This window comes from Genypterus blacodes, unplaced genomic scaffold, assembly GCF_046128005.1.
Source record: "Genypterus blacodes isolate CSIRO-AG114 ecotype Tasmania unplaced genomic scaffold, CSIRO-AGI_Gbla_v1 ptg000064l_1, whole genome shotgun sequence".
Lineage (NCBI taxonomy): Eukaryota > Metazoa > Chordata > Actinopteri > Ophidiiformes > Ophidiidae > Genypterus > Genypterus blacodes.
Genome location: NW_027466876.1, coordinates 716,455 through 735,911, shown reverse-complemented (window position 1 = coordinate 735,911; position 19,457 = coordinate 716,455). Strand labels below are relative to the sequence as shown.

The following is a 19,457-nucleotide window of genomic DNA, read 5'->3' as shown; positions in this document are numbered from 1 at the left end:
TAATATCCGCAGACATCTCCAAGCTGATCACCTCTGTTTTATAGCTGTTACGAAGCTATAGGAGTGTGTGGGTGAGTGTGTTTGCGAGAGAGGTGGGGAGCATGTAAATAAAATAAGAACATAGAAATGTGCATAATGTGAACCCTTTAAAAAAAACGAGTCACGCTACCGTTTCACCTTGTGACATTAGTTGTAATGGAGAATAATGTTCATCCGCACTACCATATAATGTGGCTGACATTCAAATTAGTGACATTGACTCTAATCTCCAATTCCACATGAGAATGATTGACAGGCTTGGGAATTAGAATGTCACTTTAAATGAAAAATATGCTGGTACTCTGCTGAGTCTCAAGGTTTTGTTAGGTCTGTGCCTGTGCCTGCACACACATGTGTTCACATGTGATTTTGTGTCTCTGCGTGTGTGTTTGTGTGTGTTTTCAGATACCTAGAAAATCGAAGCTGACTGTTCACAGGAACGTGAGGGATGATGAAGGATTTATTATCAGACACTTTGCAGGAGCCGTGTGCTACGAGACGGTACGTTCATTTACAAAAAAAGAAAAAAAGCCGGTGCTCCTTCACAGGTTGTTATTTTCTTGCCCTTCACTGCTGACCATCATGCTCCGCCTGCTGCAGAGGCACTAAAAAGAAAAAGCCTAAGAAGACTAATGGCGTTTTTTATACTTTTTTTATTAAATTAGCTCTTCATTTCTCCCTTAAATGCACTGTTAAGACTCCTTTAGCTGGCAGGATAACGATTTTTGTTTGTAAACAGCAACTGTAACAGACGTAAAGTAAAATGTATAGATTGTTTATTTCATCCCATTTGTTTAGAGGTTCTGCTGAGAATTAGTCTTCAATTTTTTTGTAGAATTTTTTCACATTTTTATTTTTAAGAATTTCTTTTATTTTCCATAATTTCATTCTATGTCATCAGTGTCCTTCTACAGTGCAGCCTTTTGGTGAAAAACAAAAGCTATGATTAACAAAAAGAAAACTCCACTTGCTGTTATTCTCATTTCCTTTCTTTCATCACTGGATTCTAGAAACCGCTGGTGGCCTTTTCTTTCTTGTAAATACAATAAATCATAGATGAGAAAAGATTATGATCATTTTGCCTCAAATAACTATGAATGAATTGAATTTTTTAGCGCTCATGCGTAACCAATCTTTAGATGTATACGGTCCAGATATGTTTGGGAAAAAGAACTTAGTTGCAAACCAACAGAAAAGCCATTGGGAAATGTGATGTTCTCTTACATCCAAACTGCAATTTTTGTGATTTATTAATGTAATCTACTACTTCCATTGGGTAGATGGAGCCTGGGGCACCTTAGTTCATACTGAACACTGACCAAAAGTGAAAAAAAACATTCATGTCCTCAAAAACATTAAATTGGAAATATGTAATAACCCAGCAAGAACCAGGAATAAAGGGGAAACCAGATGGGGATTATTATTCACCTACACCAAAGTAAGCAAGTCTATATGGCGCTACAGTAGTTTTCTTCAATTTGATCCTTTTCAGACCAAGTTTGTGGAGAAGAACAACGACGCCCTGCACATGTCTCTGGAATGTCTGGTGAGCGAGTCCAAGGACCGCTTTGTTCGCGAACTCTTCGAGAACTCCAACAACAGCAAGGACGTCAAACAGAAGGCTGGAAAACTCAGCTTCATCAGTGTGGGCAACAAATTTAAGGTGAGCGGACATAAGAAACACGCATATTCACACACACACACACAGAAGGAACCGGGTAAATCCGGAACCTGGTGATGAGCTAATGGAGATTTATTACCTATATCACCAATATTACCCTCTTTTTGCTGATTGATTTGGTTTTTATGCCCTGCAAATATGATACACATCAGTTCCTACCACCCTGTGTATGAAACTGTAAGCAGCCACAAAAGAAAGCTCTGGGATCGACTCTACAGTACCTGAGTAAGCCTGAGTTGAGCATCTTTCATGATTAATAGCGGTTTTTCTCAGGAGTCGGCGGAGACCAAAGCAGAGCTAAGAGGAGAGAGGGAATTCAATGATTTGCTTTCTAACACAGTATCCATAACCTGAGAGGCTGATGATACATGAGCCATGAGGTTCTTATACCCGTGAGCGGTCCCAAATCAGACGTTGCATAAAGACCACACCTTCCTTTCTTTACTTGACTTTGAGACTCTGTAGTGTAGTTTCAGCGCCGTCGCAAGAAAAGGAAACGAACAAAGTGAACGAAGCTTAGAACACCAAATAGTTGAAAACAGGCCTGTGTACCCTTGGCTGATGACACCGACCTATCAAGGTACGGTAGCTAATTTGACAGTGATGTATGGAGGCTTTGAAATGCTGGGAGCAGCACCTTTAAGAGCCAGACTTGTTTTTTTTTTGCTGCCTCACCCAGTATAGATCTGACACCGTCTGTCCTGACTGTCAGAATAAAGCCATCAGCGCCGTCATCTCCCGCCCGAGCTCGCTTCTGTACGCTTTGATGGGTGTGTAGGACGAAGAGTTCCAGCATGTCGTATACAGTTGAACGTGTTTGTTCACTCCAAACAGACAAAACCTTCTTTTTCATGGCGTATACATATGCAGGAGATCCACATATCAAAAGCCGACGATGAAATTCCATTGATTTCCATACAGTATTCCTTGAGGCGAGGCCTTTCGTTCTCAGATGTAGTTATGGATTGAGGGTTCTAGTCCCACTTTATTATGCTTTTTCTGATGTGTATCCAAAGTAAAGGCTAGATGAACCACAAACCACAGTGGTCTGCTCCTCTCAGTCATGTCATGTCAATATAAACATTGCCCGGAGGGAACGAGGCGGAGGATTGTTATCGCAGTCAATGCCACAGAGCAGCCAGTCGTAAAGATATACGCCAAGCATTTCATGGAATCCATTGGAATATTACCGCCTTTGATACAGGAATGGGCACGGGCAATATGTATGTAGACATGATTTATGTGCATATGGAATCTCAGAGACTGCCTGGAACCATATAGATGCCATTGGAAAATTCTAGCAGGTGTTATGAATGGGAATGAGTGGTGTGTTTACAAGAGAATGACTTGAGATCCAGCACTCTTCTCCTTTTTACGAATGCAATACTGTAAATAACACAGACTGGGTGTCATGGTATCAGTCAAAGCGTGTGTTCTGTAGGAATGTTTCAGCGATGGAGGTTAAACACTCATCCAGCTGTTATATGGGGGGATTGAACCCCATTGCCTTTCGCAAGATGGTTTTTCTAGGTGGGACAAGATGGCGAGAAGATTGAGTTCTTATTGCGTGCAGCCTCTGTTATCTTTAGAGTTTCCCTGACGCCTCTTCATCTCTGCTTTTCCTGCCTTTTAACCCTTGGTCCCCTCTCGCTATCCAGGCTATGATTAAGGTTCATGAGATGGAGTCGGATCCCAGCAGGCAGACGGGATGTAAAACAGGTGTGAGGTTAAAATGGCTTCTTCTAGACCCGAGTCAGATGAGCTAGTTTGGTTCGTAGTTTAGGTAAAGCTCATGATAAACACAGATGCAACTGATGATTGGAAAATACAAAATCAATTCTGCTGATTCGTTCTCATCGTCGGTATCGTGAGATCGACTGTATTGAACTTTAAAATCAGCGTTCCTCACACACGACCCGTATCCACGTCTGTGAAGTTGCCTCGTCCCGTTTTTTTCCCCCGTCCACTCTAAATCTTAACACTGGCATTTATGGTTTAATTCCCTCCGGAGAGCATTTTTTGCAGAGCTCTATTTTTAGGCGTGAAAAATGTCAGCACACATGATAGGCGGTGAGATTGTGGGGTGGTAAGCGATTGTGCCCGCGGTGCCGCTGACGCACCTGAGGCTCTGCTGCGGCACAAGAGAAGGAAATCCTACATAAAACCCGAGAGCAACACGTCAAAGAAGTGCCCTTTTCTTCGGATCTTCTTTGATAACACCTCTTCATGCCTATCGCTTCTCTATAGATTAAGTTAAATTTGGTTTAACTCGGAGCACAATGGCAAAGTGCAGAGTCCGAATGTGAAAAAGCACTTAAGGTAGTGGGTCGAGACCGCACAACTCCAACGCCGGCAGCCTTTGTGCGGATGTTGGGCTAAAACAGAAAGGTAAAAATGTTTTGGTGTAGACATGAGCTCGCCATTGACTCTCTCCACCCCTGACCGATCTGTACAAAACAGAAACAATGATCCAGGACAGTACATTAGTGTGCTTAGAGCCTCAGCTAAGGGACGCAATTTAACAATGATATCTGACACTCCACAAACCATTCTGCTAAGCACTGCTGCACCACTCCAAAATGCCTGTTTGGCGTCACTGTGCGCTTATCTGTCGTTATACCATTGAACCTGATTAGCGTGCATTTATTTACATATACATTCTTCACAATTCAATAGTGCAGACGCTCGGCTATGTCCACACTCATTTTGAAACGAGTGCGGCACTTAAATGAGCTCGATTTATGCATCACCAACTGTACAAGCAACCAATAATGATGAATGCAGGTCAGGACAACAGAACCCCAAAACAGAATAAATTGCGGTGCTGTTGTGTTGGAATATTGATGATTCATCAATTATAAATGAGTTGAGGAGAATAAGAAAGGAGGCAAGAACTGTATGTGTGTGTGTCACAGCTTTTGTATTTGTTGCTTGATTATGCGGTTGTATTGGTTATTGAGAAGAATTGTTCAGGTGGTTGTTGAGCTTGACGCTTTAAAGATCTTAGATCCACCGTGAATCTCTGGAATTCAGCATTGATGCAGAAAGTCCTTAATCAGAAACATGGACAACTTCCTTACTAAACACAGTGACAGCATTTCAGTAGTCCAAACGAAACACTAAGCTTTCGTAACTCAATTCTGGCTGCAGTCTCCCGAAAGAAGAATGAATTGACATGTAAATTGACATATCAGCTGCAGCCATGACAATTAGACACAGCTGCATTTAGTTGCCAACTAAGAAGTTAAGAAGTGCCCTTTTCTAATGTCTAATGAAACACCAAAACAGCTTTCGTAACTCAATTCTGGCTGCAGTCTCCCGAAAGAAGAATGAATTGACATGTAAATTGACATATCAGCTGCAGCCATGACAATTAGACACAGCTGCATTTAGTTGCCAACTAAGAAGTTAAGAAGTGCCCTTTTCTAATGTCTAATGAAACACTAAAACAGCTTTCGTAACTCAATTCTGGCTGCAGTCTCTCCGAAAGACGAATGAATTGACGTGTAAATTGACATATCAGCTGCAGCCATGACAATAAGACACAGCTGCATTTAGTTGCCAACTAAACTGCATAACATTGTGCCATACTATCCACCACCACAGACACTCCTAACCTCCCCACACACCCACGGGTGTTTCCATCACCATAAATTTTTCTCTCTTCTTTAGCAACATGTGATTCAGGTTTTCCCCCCAGACATCTGAGTTTAGAAAGAAAGTTTTGCAGTAAATATAAATAAGTTGGATTTAGTCGCTGAATGTTGTGCTGGCCAAACAATAAAAACATTTGTAATTGAAACAGAATGAAATGCATCATTTTACCAGTTAGCCACTCATGTGTATAATGACAGTAATAATCTGACCACTGTAACTCCTCTCAGCTGGGACGCCAAGTAGCATAAAACAAATGCCTGTAATCAAAACTATTTGGCCCTGGAGAGCCTGCAGTTGAGTTCATTGAACACAGTTGTTGCTATTGCACATTCTAAACATTTCCAAAGGTTTTCCCCTTGCAAAAACATTTCCAAACTGCCATGTCCAAGAAAGCTATGACAAATCTAGAGAATTGATCCGTTTTAGCTTGGAGCGACTGCAATAAAGGGGCATTCTTGCAAATGCATACCAAATTTTAAAAGCTTTGCTTTGCAAAAGGCTTATAAGACACTAATACTTTTTCATACAGCGTAGCAGGGTGAAATCTCTTGTCCACCTCAGCACCGTCTTTAGCCGCGGACTGTAAGGGTCGACCATCTCAGATTAATTGTTCCCATGCTTCCCAGACTGTATTACAATAGCCTATTCAAATTCTGTAAGAGCAAAGCATATTATTTATTGGCCATTGAGCTTAGCTTTTGGCACAAAGCGCCCAGTGTGCCTCGCTGCTGGCAAACGTATGAATCTTATTATAGATTAGGCGATCATGCAGCTCGACTTAATCATGCATGTGTTTGACTTTCTTCGGGATTGCTGCTGTGAGCTAAAAGATGCTGGGGCTTAGTGTAAACACTCAAAGTCTATCTGAAAGAGATGGGATCATGACGGGTGAGTGTCTCTGTGGTGTTGTTTAAAGTAAAGTGTGTAAGGGTGATATTTAACACAATATTTTGCATCACCTTTCTTCAATTTAGGTGGGTTTTCCACTAACGCTGATGTAAATGAATGCAGCTGTGGTTCTGTTAATGTGAATTTCTGGGACATGGTGCAAAAATGGAAAGCTAGTTCAGCCTGCGAATCAAATTTCCTGATGTGGAAAAGTGTGGAAAACACATTTCCAAATGTGTGCCGGTCCATGCAATTCCACATTGTCACAGGTGGCAGCAGTAAAATGAAACGTGTAGTAATTTTACCGAACAAAACGCAATCCAATGTCAACTTTCATATAAACATTGGAGCTTTGAAGACGCTTGAACCTTGAGAAAATGGCTTTGTAAATGTTTTATGCTGGAATTGAACATGTTTATTCGACCTTTAAAAAATGGAATTGGAGGGAAAAGCAAATCTACACACCGGTCATATAAAATATGAGAAAGTGTTCCCATTTGTAACTTTAAGAGATCCATCATTGTTCGAGGCGAAAGACACCGCTGTCCTCATTTTGTCCCTAAAATTCAATTTGGTTTTTGGCAAGGAATGTATCTTAATTAAAAAAAACGAACATCTCTTCATACATTCAGTCGCATTAAGGACCTTTCCATGTCCTTTTCAACTGAACTCCAGTTTACATTCCTCAACAATAACTGTTCCGTCTCTTCCTTTGCAGACTCAGCTGAATATTCTTTTGGAGAAGCTCCGGAGCACGGTCAGTATTTTATTTAGTTTTTGCATACAGTGATGGTTTTATACCTCAGTACGCATGAGTGCAGAAAACACCAGACTAAGGTTCTCCTTTGGGAATAAAACAATGTCTTCATCAACCCGTTTGCCCCATTTTTGATGTTCTGTTGTTTCTTTTGTGTCTCTCGTGTCCGTGTCTGCGTCTTCTGCCTCTCTGCCCTCTTTATGTTTCTTTGTTTCTTGGTCTCTGTACACTTGTCTGCGTCTGTCTTTCTGTTTTTCCACTCTCTCTCTCTCTCCCACGTCTCTCTCTTTCTCTCCTCCAGGGCTCCAGTTTCATCCGCTGTATAAAACCCAACCTGAAGATGGTGAGCCACCAGTTTGAAGGAGCTCAGATTCTCTCCCAGCTGCAGTGCTCTGGTGCGACACACACACACACACACACACACACACACACACACACACACACACACACACACACACATCCTCTCTTTAACTACTGAGCCCTTTGAGCCACTGAGGATTTACAGTTTAACCAGCATCAGGAGTCTTTCTTGGTCTGAGTGTCTCAGGCCGTGTTTCTCATACACATGCCTCCTTTTCTTTAGTTATCGCAGTATCCATGCGTCGTTGATTTGTTAAATTTACCATTCCCTAATTTCCGCTCTCTCGGGCTGCTGTGTTTCAGTTTCCTCTCAAGTATCAGAAATTCTCCCCCTCTTCTCAGCCGATTAAATCAAATGAACTCGAAATAAATCCAAAAACGGTACCGAGCGCATATGAAACTGAAATTGAGACAAAACAAAAGAATAAAAAGTAAGAATCCTCGAGGAAGGAACCGGGGTTCAATGCCCACACTAAACAGAAATAACATAAAGATAAAGCTCTCAGAAATGACTCGACATACAAACCAAGACAGAAACCCTAGAAAATCAACCTAATCTGGTTTAAATATAGATATGTTGCAGTAGAGTTATTTTTAGGAAACAAGCAGCCTCAAGGTCCAAAAATGGAAATTTGTGCTGAAACTTTTACCCACTTTGGCATTTTTATCTGCCCTTTGTGGAATTATGATGCTAACTTTGACTCCCAGGCCCCAGAGTGTCCCACGTCCAGATGTTGTTGTTGATGTTTTGTGATGGCCCAGGAAACATCAGGGTGGACTTTCTTTTATCAAGAAATGAGTCAGCGTTTTTGGAGTAGGATTAGGAGCTACGTGGTTCCCCAGTCAGTTCTCTTGCTCGCATTGTCAATCTTGTAGAACTGCAAAGATTTTCTTATGATATCTGATAAATTAAAGATAAAGCAAAGACACCATGTAAGTAGTGTAAAAGTGGGGAAGTATAGGTTATTTTAATGTGAACACCTTGTAAAAAAAAGACTTGGATCCAGAGTGACGATGGCAATTACAAACACGGCTACAAGAATAGGTGACGCTTGGCTGAATAACAACGAGCAGCAGCTGTCACTTATAAAAAAAAGACTTCTGGAAATGGCACTTTGATAGGTGAGTTTCTAAAGCAGCATGAGGCCAATAACAATGTGCCAGTTAATTAAGAGTGCTCACATCTGTGATCAACCCGCTATTTGCACAACAGAACACTACTTTCCAAGGGTAGAGTTGTAAAAAAAATCACGACAACTTTAATATTGATTAACTGCTCCGGCAAAACAGCAGGTAACATGATGAATGGAGCGCAAACAGACATCATCTCAATGTCTGGATTAAAGTGTAATTAGTGCAGAAGTTTTGGGAACATTAACAAATTCACATTCAGGATATAAACACTTATACGTATGTATGACACTTATTTTTTATCCTGTAATTCATTCCAACTCTCGTAATGGCTCATCTGTTACCCCCTCATTTTCCATCTAGAGCTAACTGTAGGTCATCTAATGTCATGACAAAAGGCTCTTTAAATGAATTGTGTCAATCTTAACTCCACTGCAAAAATGCCTGGTTTTGACATGAGGAATTTAGCATTCATCGCAAATGAGCTGAGGCCGACAAAGATGCTCTTACACTGATGAAAGGGGAAGTTTAGCTTGAGTTTTGCTGCTTTTGTAAATTCCCACTAATCTCTTAATTTCCACATTGCTAAACTAGCTCATGTGTGAGAGAAAATATGGGCATGTGGGCAAGAAAGTTCTAGAATATTGCATTAGTTTTGAGTTCCAATATATTGGATCTGAGATGTGAAACTTAATGTCTCTCACTGGATAGACTGTGGTCTAAGAATAGTGCAGTAGTCTCTCCATTTTTCATCCGCGATCGTCTTGCAGTTTATTTTCCTAGTGTGTTATGAGCAATACAGCCTTGCGAGGACTACACACACACACGCGCGCGCACACACACACACACACACACACACACACACACACACACACACACACACGGGCGCGCACACACGCACGCACACACACTCACACGCACGCACACACACTACCATGACGGAAGAGTTTTCTTCATCCGTTAAAGATGAACAAAACAAATTTCCTGTTTTCACTCTGTGGCAGCTGCAGGAACTTGGAGTTTGTAGTTTGAAATCCTGTTTGTGACCCTTTCCTTGCCGCCTTAGGCATGGTGTCGGTGCTGGACCTCATGCAGGGCGGCTTCCCCTCCAGAGCGCCGTTCCATGAACTCTACAACATGTACCAGAATTACATGCCACCCAAACTCACCCGCCTCGACCCGCGCCTCTTCTGCAAGGTCAGTCCAAGCCCCAGATCCAGGCTATTATCATTACTGATACAGCGCCCAGCTACTATTTATTGCCGTTGTTTGTGTATCTTCATGTTACAGGCATTATTCAAAGCTCTGGGGCTGAATGAGAACGACTACAAGTTTGGGCTGACCAGAGTTTTCTTCCGGCCCGGCAAGGTGAGTCTCTGGACAGCCTGCTTTATATCCGTCTCAGACTCTCACTAATACAGCTATTCTTCCCTCAAACAAACACAATAGATTCAAAGGAACTCACATTTGTCATTTTGGCTGCTGAGGTGATGTGAGGGAAAAAGGTTTTCATATGGACCAGAACCAACAGATGGGGTTTTTCATTCCCCCGGCCGGATGAATAATTCATCACGTCTGGTTAGACATGAGGTTTCCAGAGAGGTTTTTGTGAGGGTGCATGCATTTGTAGCCGAGTACCTGAATACACACACAGAGCAGGACATAATGTAACACTGACACTGTAGGTTTGCTCTGAGGAATAAATAAATACTTCTTCCCTCTATGTGCTGAATTTGGATGTTTTCATTGAATGACTCTCCACGTACCTGTGGGCGCTTCAGGCTGCTCATGCTTGGTCGCGGAGGGAAAGGTGCCAAAACAAACACACTGACATAGCAGGGATGAATTATTCTCACAATTTTTCAGGGCGGTGCTGGGTAGCGTTTCCAGAATCAGACCAATTCAGAAGCTGATACAGTAAAGTATGCGTTTGAGACACTGGATAATTATTTCATTATATGGATATTCAATTAACATGTTTAAAACATATCTGATATAACTTAAATAGTGCCTTCATTCACCTCAGCTAAAGAGAAGGATACCTTTTATATATTATTACAGATGAATACAGAATAGTGGTTTAACAACATAAAAGCTCAGCTAGGTTTAATTGCTTGTTACAATTGATGCTAACTAACTGTTAGCATCAATTGTAAAGCACATTACATTTTAAAAAAAGAAGCTAAAATATCAAGTCGGACCAATTCAACAACACTACTAGGTTGTTGTTTTTAATAACCACAGTATTGTTCTAGCAAGGTCTTTTTACATACAGAATAATATAGTAACATAACAGACTGCTATCCCAGAAGCCAGTTATACTGTACACAGTAAATGTGTTTCTCATGACAGTAAGCTGAGACCCTAAATCGTCTTAACTCAAGATTGGCCATGATGGATATTTATTCAGAAGGTAATTGTGACGTTTTACAAATACTTCTTCCAAAGTTGCTCCAAAACAAGCAGCAGCAGGAGGAGCATTGAAGCTTTGGCACTGAATTCTGAGCAGCAGTTTACAGAAGAGATAAGCTGATATGGTCTTTAGAGAAAGCCCAACCCCCACACCTACCAAACACATACACAGTCTTATACCAACAGAAGTAGTAGAACTCTGTCGCTCTCCAGCCCTATGTTCCCTCAGCCCAATGGTCCCACAGCCCTATGTTCCCTCATTTCTAAGATTTTTTTCAAAATTAGGCCCTTTGTTCCCTCAGCCCTATGTTCCCTCATTTCTAAGATTATTTCAAAATTAGGCCCTATGTTCCCTCATTCCTAAGATTGTTTTCAAAATTAGGCCCTATGTTCCCTCAGCCCTATGTTCCCTCATTTCTAAGATTGTTTTCAAAATTAGGCCCTATGTTCCCTCATTTCTTAGGGTTAGAGTTAGGGTTAGGATTAGGGAACATAGGGCTGAGGGAACATAGGGCCTAATTTTGAAAAAGATCTTAGAAATGAGGGAACATAGGGCTGTGGGACCATTGGGCTGAGGGAACATAGGGCTGAGGGAACATAAGCATGCTCCCAATTCTAGTCATTCAAAGCCACTTATATACTGAATAATCAGCAGGATTTTCAGTTGTAGCTCTCATGAAAATGTGTCATGGCCCAAGCATGAGCCCTGACACCAGAATTGATATCTACCACAGCTGGCCTATAGAAGAAAAATATGGTTTATGAATAATATAAATATAGGTTGCATAATGTCCTCTCATCTTCAGTTTGCAGAGTTTGACCAGATTATGAAGTCTGACCCAGATCACCTGGCAGAGCTGGTGAAGAAGGTGAACACATGGCTCATCCACAGCCGCTGGAAGAAGGTTCAGTGGTGCGGGCTGTCTGTCATCAAACGTAAGAAGCATGTCATCAATGTGTTTGGGGCAAAATGTTGGGAAAATGATTGAAAATCTTCATCGTCGTCCACAAATCATTGTGTTATGAGACGAAGATGTGAGAAATACAGTACGTATAAAAAATGCGTCCTGTGCTATACCGTAACTTTTCATCCACCTTATCTTAAATAGCTTTGGAGAAATCCTTCCAACACACACACACACACACACGCGCGCGCAAACACTAACACACACACACATGCACACACAAACAGGAGTAGCAAATATCAAACGAAACATTGGACATTCCCATTGCACTGCAGCTGATTTATGTCTTTTACCCTCCGGTGACGGCTCAATTACTGTGGCTTCACAGTCGGACTGAACACTATTTGACAAAAGTGAAAAGCCTGGATTGATTAATTTCATATATCGATTGATTATTGCAGTATACACTTATGTGAGTGTAAATCAGTCCGAAAATGCATTTCACATTGGCTTTGGTAGGACAAATGACACAAACAGCATTGACCTTTGACCTCGTGATGGAAGCATAGGTACATTACAATCATTATCTTAAAGTGTTACCTTTCATATTGTAACTAATAATAATCTCAGAGGGGAATTATTTTGTTTCAGATGGACTGTTCTCCATTGCTTCATTTATACTCGTTTTTACCGTAACTACACTTCTGCACACATTTGCTATTAGGCGATGTTGCTCGCTCACCAGCTGCATACTCTGTGTCAGTCTGGAGGATTAAATACTTAATCTACTAAGGGCAATGTGAGGGCCATAACAAATCATCCCTTAAAAACTACTTTTGTTGATTGTGCTGCGCTCAGCATTTTGCTTATCTACTCAGAAAGCAGCTGTCAGCCGCAACAATGTGAGTGGTACGTGATCCATTTAAGAAAATCCTACGGTGATTGATCAGCTTCTCCTCCAAACCTTTCTGTCATTTGTCATTGTTGCTGCACTGCTGCCACAAGTTCATAAAAGGTGAAATAACTGCCCCCAATGACTTTAGTTGGTATTTTGCCTTCAAACTTAACGGTAATTCTGCCCAAAATGGAGGAAGGAACTGCCAGAACGCTTCACGGTTTGCATTGGTTTTACTTGAGATCATGCCCTTATCGGCCTGTGTGTCTCAATTCCTCTCTCTCTCTCTCTCTCTCTCTCTCTCCCTCTCCCTCTCTCCATCTCTGTATTTATTGATCACATTGGAAATGAGCTGTATTGGCAGCAAAGTTTGGCAAAGCACACCACATTAAAGAAAGGAATTTATCCTAGCCATAAAGTTTGACATTGTTCTAAAAACAGATAAAGGCAGTAGATACAAAAAAACCCAATGAATATGTGAAGGAGAGTTACATAATTAAAACATCATCTGTGCACCATATTTGGATAATGTAAGATATGAATCTCAAGTTTAAACTCTAGTAAAAGATATTCAAAAATAAAGTTGAAAGAACGTAAAAAGATCCTGAGCTCATTATCTCTCTCGCTACCTCACTCGTTCGCTCGCCCTCTCTCTCGCTCAATTCCAATCTGCATTATTGGCCTAGCAGATGAAGCTTCAGTGCTGCCAACTTTGCAAAGGAAGAAATCAAATTGTAGATAAGCATATTGACCAAACAGTCCGACACATTTTGCAGTTTTGGACGGTCATGATATGAAACCGTGTATTCAAAAGCTGTTCAAGGTGCTCATCACAAATTTAGTGAATCTATAGCAACAGTATTTTGTCTGCAGAAGAAAGAATTGTTCGTCAGTTCTTCTGTATATCATTGAAACACGACACATCTTATCTAGCTTTGCTCAGCCTCAGAAGGTGTGCAGGCCTTCTAGTTTCTCTTCTCTACTGTGACTGTAAGGTGTTTTTCACACCTACACGGTTTAGTCAGTTTTTTACCACCCTGTTTTGCCGAGCGCACAACCATGTCACGGTCCACGCACACCCACTGACACACACACACACACACACACACACGCACGCACTCTTGTCTGTGAGTGCTCCCAAACTCGCGGGTGTGTGGCGTATACTGAGGCGCACACCGCAGCAGGTAGGAGGAGTGTGACAGGGCTCTGCAGCAGATGTCTGTCCGCTCTGGTTTATATAGGAGAGAAGGCGCTCGGCTCCCACGGAATTTCATGGCAAATTCAATTCGTTTTATTAGAATCGAAACACAGAGGAGACGCAGAGAAACAGAGGAGGGAGAGACAAAGATTAAGAGAGGAAGGCAGCAACTTCTTGACTTCACTCCAAGCTCTCTCTCTCTCTCTCTCTTGTGGTCTACCACTGCTCATTGGTATGCGCCTTTACAGATTGCTGAGTGTGTGTTTGCTTGATGCATTCGTACCTGCGCGCAAGAAACCAAAAGATCTCTACTACCAGGAGCTTATGCCAATTCTCCGATTCTTCACTTTTATTTCCCAAATCCGGTGCAGTGCTTTCTTTACACTTTGAGCGAGCACAGCGAGTGTTCTCACATGGCTTTTGTTGTATTTTTGGTTCACTAGAAAACTGTCTGTGTGAAACCAAAACCGAGGGGGTAAATGCAACAAAGCCACTCATTCACCGAGTCAGGCGATAACTGGCCTGATGAGGAAGTTCACGCCGTTGTGGTGTTATTCCTCAAACCGTTCAGGCTCCCAGTATCTGTCTGTCTAGTCTTTATTCATTTGAATGTGTGTGTTATTTTGATTAAATGTTATCAAATTTGTGTTCCTCTCAGTGAAGAACAAGATCTTGTACCGGACGGGCGCCTGTATCAAGATGCAGAAGACGGTTCGCATGTGGCTCTGCAGGAAGAAGCACAAACCTCGGTGGGTGACCTTCCCCCCTCTCTTCTCTCTCCCTCCTTTCCCCCCTATCTCTGTCCTTCCCTACATCCTCCCGGCATGTTATCAATCTCCTTTCCTTCCCTCTCCCTTTCTCTTTCCTTCTCTCTTCTTTTTTTTCTTCTCTCTCACAGCACGACACTGTAAATGCGTTGAGCTTCTTCTCACCTCTGCTCTATTCCCTTTCCTCCTCTCCTCCTCTTCCATTCCTCCCATTTACACTGCTCCGTACCCTCCCCTCCCCTCTCTTCATCATCCTCATTTCTCCTCGCCCTCTTCATTATCTGGGTGCTCTCACAGCTCAGCAGTGGTTCAGCAGACACACACACACACACACACACACGTGCGCGCACACACACGCACAAAACATTGCCGGGTAGACGGTCGCCCGGTGACACATGCAGCTCTGCTTATTACCTTGGATGTTTGCCGGTAAACAGCAGAGTGGCAGATGGTGGCAGGAGGTGTGGTGAAGAAGAAAAACACAAGCGATGAAAGTTTTTTATCTTTTTTCATCCACAGGGTTTTTTTTTTTGTTTTTTTTGTCTTATCTGAAATCCTACTGGGCCGTGCTAATAGCCAGCGTGATTGTGTTTCGGGTGCGTTGGCGATGTTGTTGAGTGTGTGTGTGTGTGTGTGTGTGATTAAGTGTATGCAGTAGCAATGCTGCAGGTGAAGTTTAGGCTCAGCCTGAGTATTTAAGAGGTTTTGAGTTTGCTTGACAAATGGATGATGTTGTAGTGTAATGGAGCCGAGCTGAAGAAATGGATTCTGAATTAAAGTGAGAACATGGGATCTTTTATATATTTCTAATTTTCTCACTGCATTTCACATTTCCCCCAACTAGGATTGATAAAGACTTTGTTATCTAAGCTCTAAGTTGTCTCTAAGTTCGACTGCACCACACCGGTTTGACAGAATTAAGTGAGGATCATCGAACTCCCCTTGTGCGGCTCACTAAGTAAATGCCCCTTGTTCTTCAGGATTGACGGACTCGTCAAGGTGCGCAGCCTGAAAACCAGGATGAGCCGCTTCAATGAAGTGGTGGCCGGACTGAAGGAGGGCAAGCAGGAGATGAGCAAGCAGATCCAGGAGCTAGAGGCCGCCGTAGATACCCTGATGGCCAAAATCAAGGTGGGTAAGATGGACAGAGGCCAGTGTGGTATCTTACAGGTGAGCCGAGTGAACCCTGGTTCAGAAGTGAGAAATGCCTGGGACAATCAAAGTAGGTATGCAGTGGATTATGGGTATTTGTAATAGGAAACATTCAGTATTCTAGCCACCGTGACCACAACCATGACTTTAAAATGAAAGGACAAAAGGTTGAACTCTTGTGCAGGGCGAGCACGCAGCCCAGGTGTGGGAACAGACTTCCATGCTGACCGATGTGACATTTTTAATCTAGATATCGACCACTCTTGACGGCAATTCCATCAAACGGGTCATTATGAATATACACCCGGACATACCGACAGATGAGAAATATACATTCAAACCCCACATTAGAGCGCCGACTGACAAATTAAACGTGCAGCTGTGGTTCTTAAACAGAAGCCAGGCCTGTTTTTGCCAGATCCTGCAGACAGACGAATGGAAGCTAGTTCTACATCAGTCCTACAGTGCCTTTGGGTGCAACCTATCACAAATGCAATTGGGTTTGTAAACTCAAGACCCGTATGATTCTTATCACTGAATGCTTCGCCAAAATCTAACGGTTCGCTCTGCTAGGTTTTGGCCAATTTCTGGAAAAAGTGCCGTCCCTAAATCCTCATGTAAACAAGAATAAATCTCTTTTAACACACTAAATCCATAAAGTCTTTCCCCCCTCTGGTGTCGCATTTTACCCACCGGTTTCTGTGGCCAATACTGTCAAACCACAACATTAAAACTCTTTCGTTTAATAGCTTAATAGGTTGCAATAATCTGTGTCATTTGCACAGGACAGTTGTTCAGCTGCGTCTGTCTGCGTGTTGTGTTGTTAGAAAACCAAACAGCTGGAGGCACAATTGGTGTTTGGTGGTGTATGAGATACAGCAAAACGCTCAATCCTGGTATATACAGTATGTATAAACCAACGGGAGCCTATGTTTACATGTTTGACTCATCATTTTGGTCATTTTGTGCTGTTTACGACACAAACCTCTTCAAGTTAGTCTTAACATAATGGCTAATTCAGCCTTTAAGTGTATGTTCTGTTGGGAAAACCTTCATGTCCTCTAATTAGGGATCATTATCTTTTCCTTATTAAAATCCGGGGAATTATCAGTGCTTATTTAGAAAATTAAGTTTAAAATCCGATTAGCGAAACGGCGCACAGCGGCAACCTGTGTCGTTTATCTCAATGTCCTCTCTTGTTTTCCTCCTCACGCGCCGTGTAAAAACTTTAACCACAACAACCTCCGGGCGCATAGGAACATAGAGCCATGGGTCCGAAATCACTTCAAACCGATCCCCTGCAGTGAAAAAAGGGTAGAGGGAGAGAGTGAAAGTCAGTATTTGTACTTTTCGAAGCCCTTTGTTATGCTGTCTGCCCACCTGACAGGCAGGGACATATGAGGAATTAAGTTTGAAGAATAAGATGGCCCACCATTTTGAATAAAGTAACACCTACTCGTCGAAGGTTATTGACGGCGTGAAATTAAACCTCGCTCCGGTTTCCGTCTGAAAGACTGACGGTGACTTAGAGTTGTGTTCTGATGTAATGAGAACGTGTTTGCAGACAGAATCCAAGTCAGGACTTCTCCCCCAGAATGAATATACAAAGTGTGTGTGTGTGTGTGTGTGTGTGTGTGTGTGTGTGTGTGTGTGTGTGTGTGTGTGTGTGTGTGTGTGTGTGTGATATAAAGTAGAGGGATGAATAGATAGAACAGTATTACTTATTATGCGCAGGAGTATTCCGGAATATTGACCCTCGTTGATGAGGCTTTCATTGTCCTAATAATGGTTGCAATTAAACCTGAATAAATTTGCTACTTTTACTGACAGTGAATTTTGTTTGTACGGAAAGAGTGTGACGGCACAATCCACGTCAGATTAAAGTATCAAACCCTTGTTTGTTCTTGGGGAGATGCTTGTTTCATATCAAACTCCACCCAGGAGCTGTGTTGTTTGGCGTTTAGAGGGAATTACCGCAGCCAAAGCAGATGTGCATGAATTTTTCATCCACCATGACACAGCAACATATTTTCCTTCCTCAGATTTCCTTCTCAGCCGTGTTTGTCAGACATCATGTGCTCCCAAAGATTAGAATATACAGCAAGTCGTGAGGCTCACTGTTCCCGTAGCAACCAGCTTATCTTTTAATCGTCGAATAAGAACAGGAACATTCTCAAAGATGTTATGTCTTATGCGGCGATTGTCAAAGCTGATTGACCTTCTAAGCAGGTTATATAAGATGAAGAAAATGAATTCACCTCATGGAAGGTTCCTTATAATACCAGTTTCTGCTGAGGGGTTACAAAATGGTTCATATAGTGTGTCTCAGGTGTTTTGAGTCTTTACACTTGGCCTTGATCACCATTGTCACCACTTATTGCTGTTCCTTTCACCTTTCACACACAACCTTTCACACACACCCTCATTCATAAACGTCTATTACCAGCTTGTGCTGAAAGAGACGTTACCACACTATTTTCCTCATTTACATGTTACATAGAAAAGCTACTCATAAAACACAATCACGCAAAAAATGAACACCTGTTTTCTGTCCGGCAATTAATTAGTGCGGTATTAAATCTGGGCGATGTTTTATATTGTATTGCGTTCACACGTGTTACCGATCAATAAAAAACGTCCTTCAGTTGATTAGTCAGTTGATTTATATGGAGCAGTTTTTGCCTCTCTGCTCCACGTGTCCCTCACACACACGCATACCACAGTGAAACCCCCCTGAGTATAAAGGTTTAAACCCTCAGATTGACATAAGGCAATAGAGCAACACTGCTTGCGTCAGAGTATAATCCCATGGTTTAGGTGTTGCTTAATTGTTGCTATTAGGCTTTAAAGCGTGTTGTTAGATATCTAATCCCTCAGACATCTCTTCACTGTTGATTATAACTGTACAGTAGTTCAATAGCTTACTTTTTACCTTTTTATAAAGACATTTTGCTTCGATGTTGCTGTGTTATGGGGCAGATACACATTTACAACTATAGCGTTCACATCCTCTGATATAAAATAAATGACCTGGTGAATCCTGAGGGAATAAGGTGAAATTATCCCCTGTAGTGCCTTTTGCTTTGTTGTTTCAGCTCATTTATCATGTTAATGTTTCTATCAGCACGGTTTAAACTCCTTTTCGAACCTTTCAGCTGCCATGTTGCCTGTCGTCCAGCGGGATCATTCTGTCTTGTGTCTTGTGTCCGCCCCTCTAAACAGTGCACCATCATGTCCCGGCTGGATATCGACCACGAGTACCGAGCCCTGGTGAGCCGGTCGGAGAAGCTGCTGATCGACATGCAGAACAAGAAGAAGGAGGAGGAGGAGAGGGAGCGACTCAAACGCATCGAGGAGGAGATGGAGCGGGAGAAGAAGAGGAGGGAGGAGGAGGAGCTGCATCGCAAGCAGGAGGAGGCGGACAGGCGACTGTAAGTGGGAGGGGTTTGAGGTTGGAAGTATGGGTCATGGAGAAGATTGGAAATACTTATATATGAAGACGGAGTATAATAAGAGGGATGTGGTGTGGTTTAACCCTGTAAATGCCACTAAAGTACTAAGAACTATCATTCACTTTTTTCTTAATAAGGGAGGAAGCAAACTATATTTCTAACA

General features: G+C 42.2%; 1 protein-coding gene across 6 annotated transcripts in view; it reads left to right on the top strand.

The window, feature by feature from the left end:
- LOC143004089 (unconventional myosin-VI-like) overlaps positions 1-19,457 on the top strand; it is an 84,070-nt gene that overhangs the window by 42,197 nt on the left and 22,416 nt on the right. For all 6 annotated transcript variants that reach the window (XM_076154951.1, XM_076154950.1, XM_076154949.1 and 3 more), the window contains exons 17-26: positions 445-540; positions 1,532-1,702; positions 6,984-7,022; positions 7,324-7,417; positions 9,580-9,710; positions 9,804-9,881; positions 11,732-11,861; positions 14,582-14,672; positions 15,671-15,821; positions 19,065-19,273. In XM_076154951.1, coding sequence (XP_076011066.1) covers positions 445-540; positions 1,532-1,702; positions 6,984-7,022; positions 7,324-7,417; positions 9,580-9,710; positions 9,804-9,881; positions 11,732-11,861; positions 14,582-14,672; positions 15,671-15,821; positions 19,065-19,273 — 1,190 coding nt within the window. The remainder of the gene's footprint in view (positions 1-444; positions 541-1,531; positions 1,703-6,983; positions 7,023-7,323; positions 7,418-9,579; positions 9,711-9,803; positions 9,882-11,731; positions 11,862-14,581; positions 14,673-15,670; positions 15,822-19,064; positions 19,274-19,457) is intronic.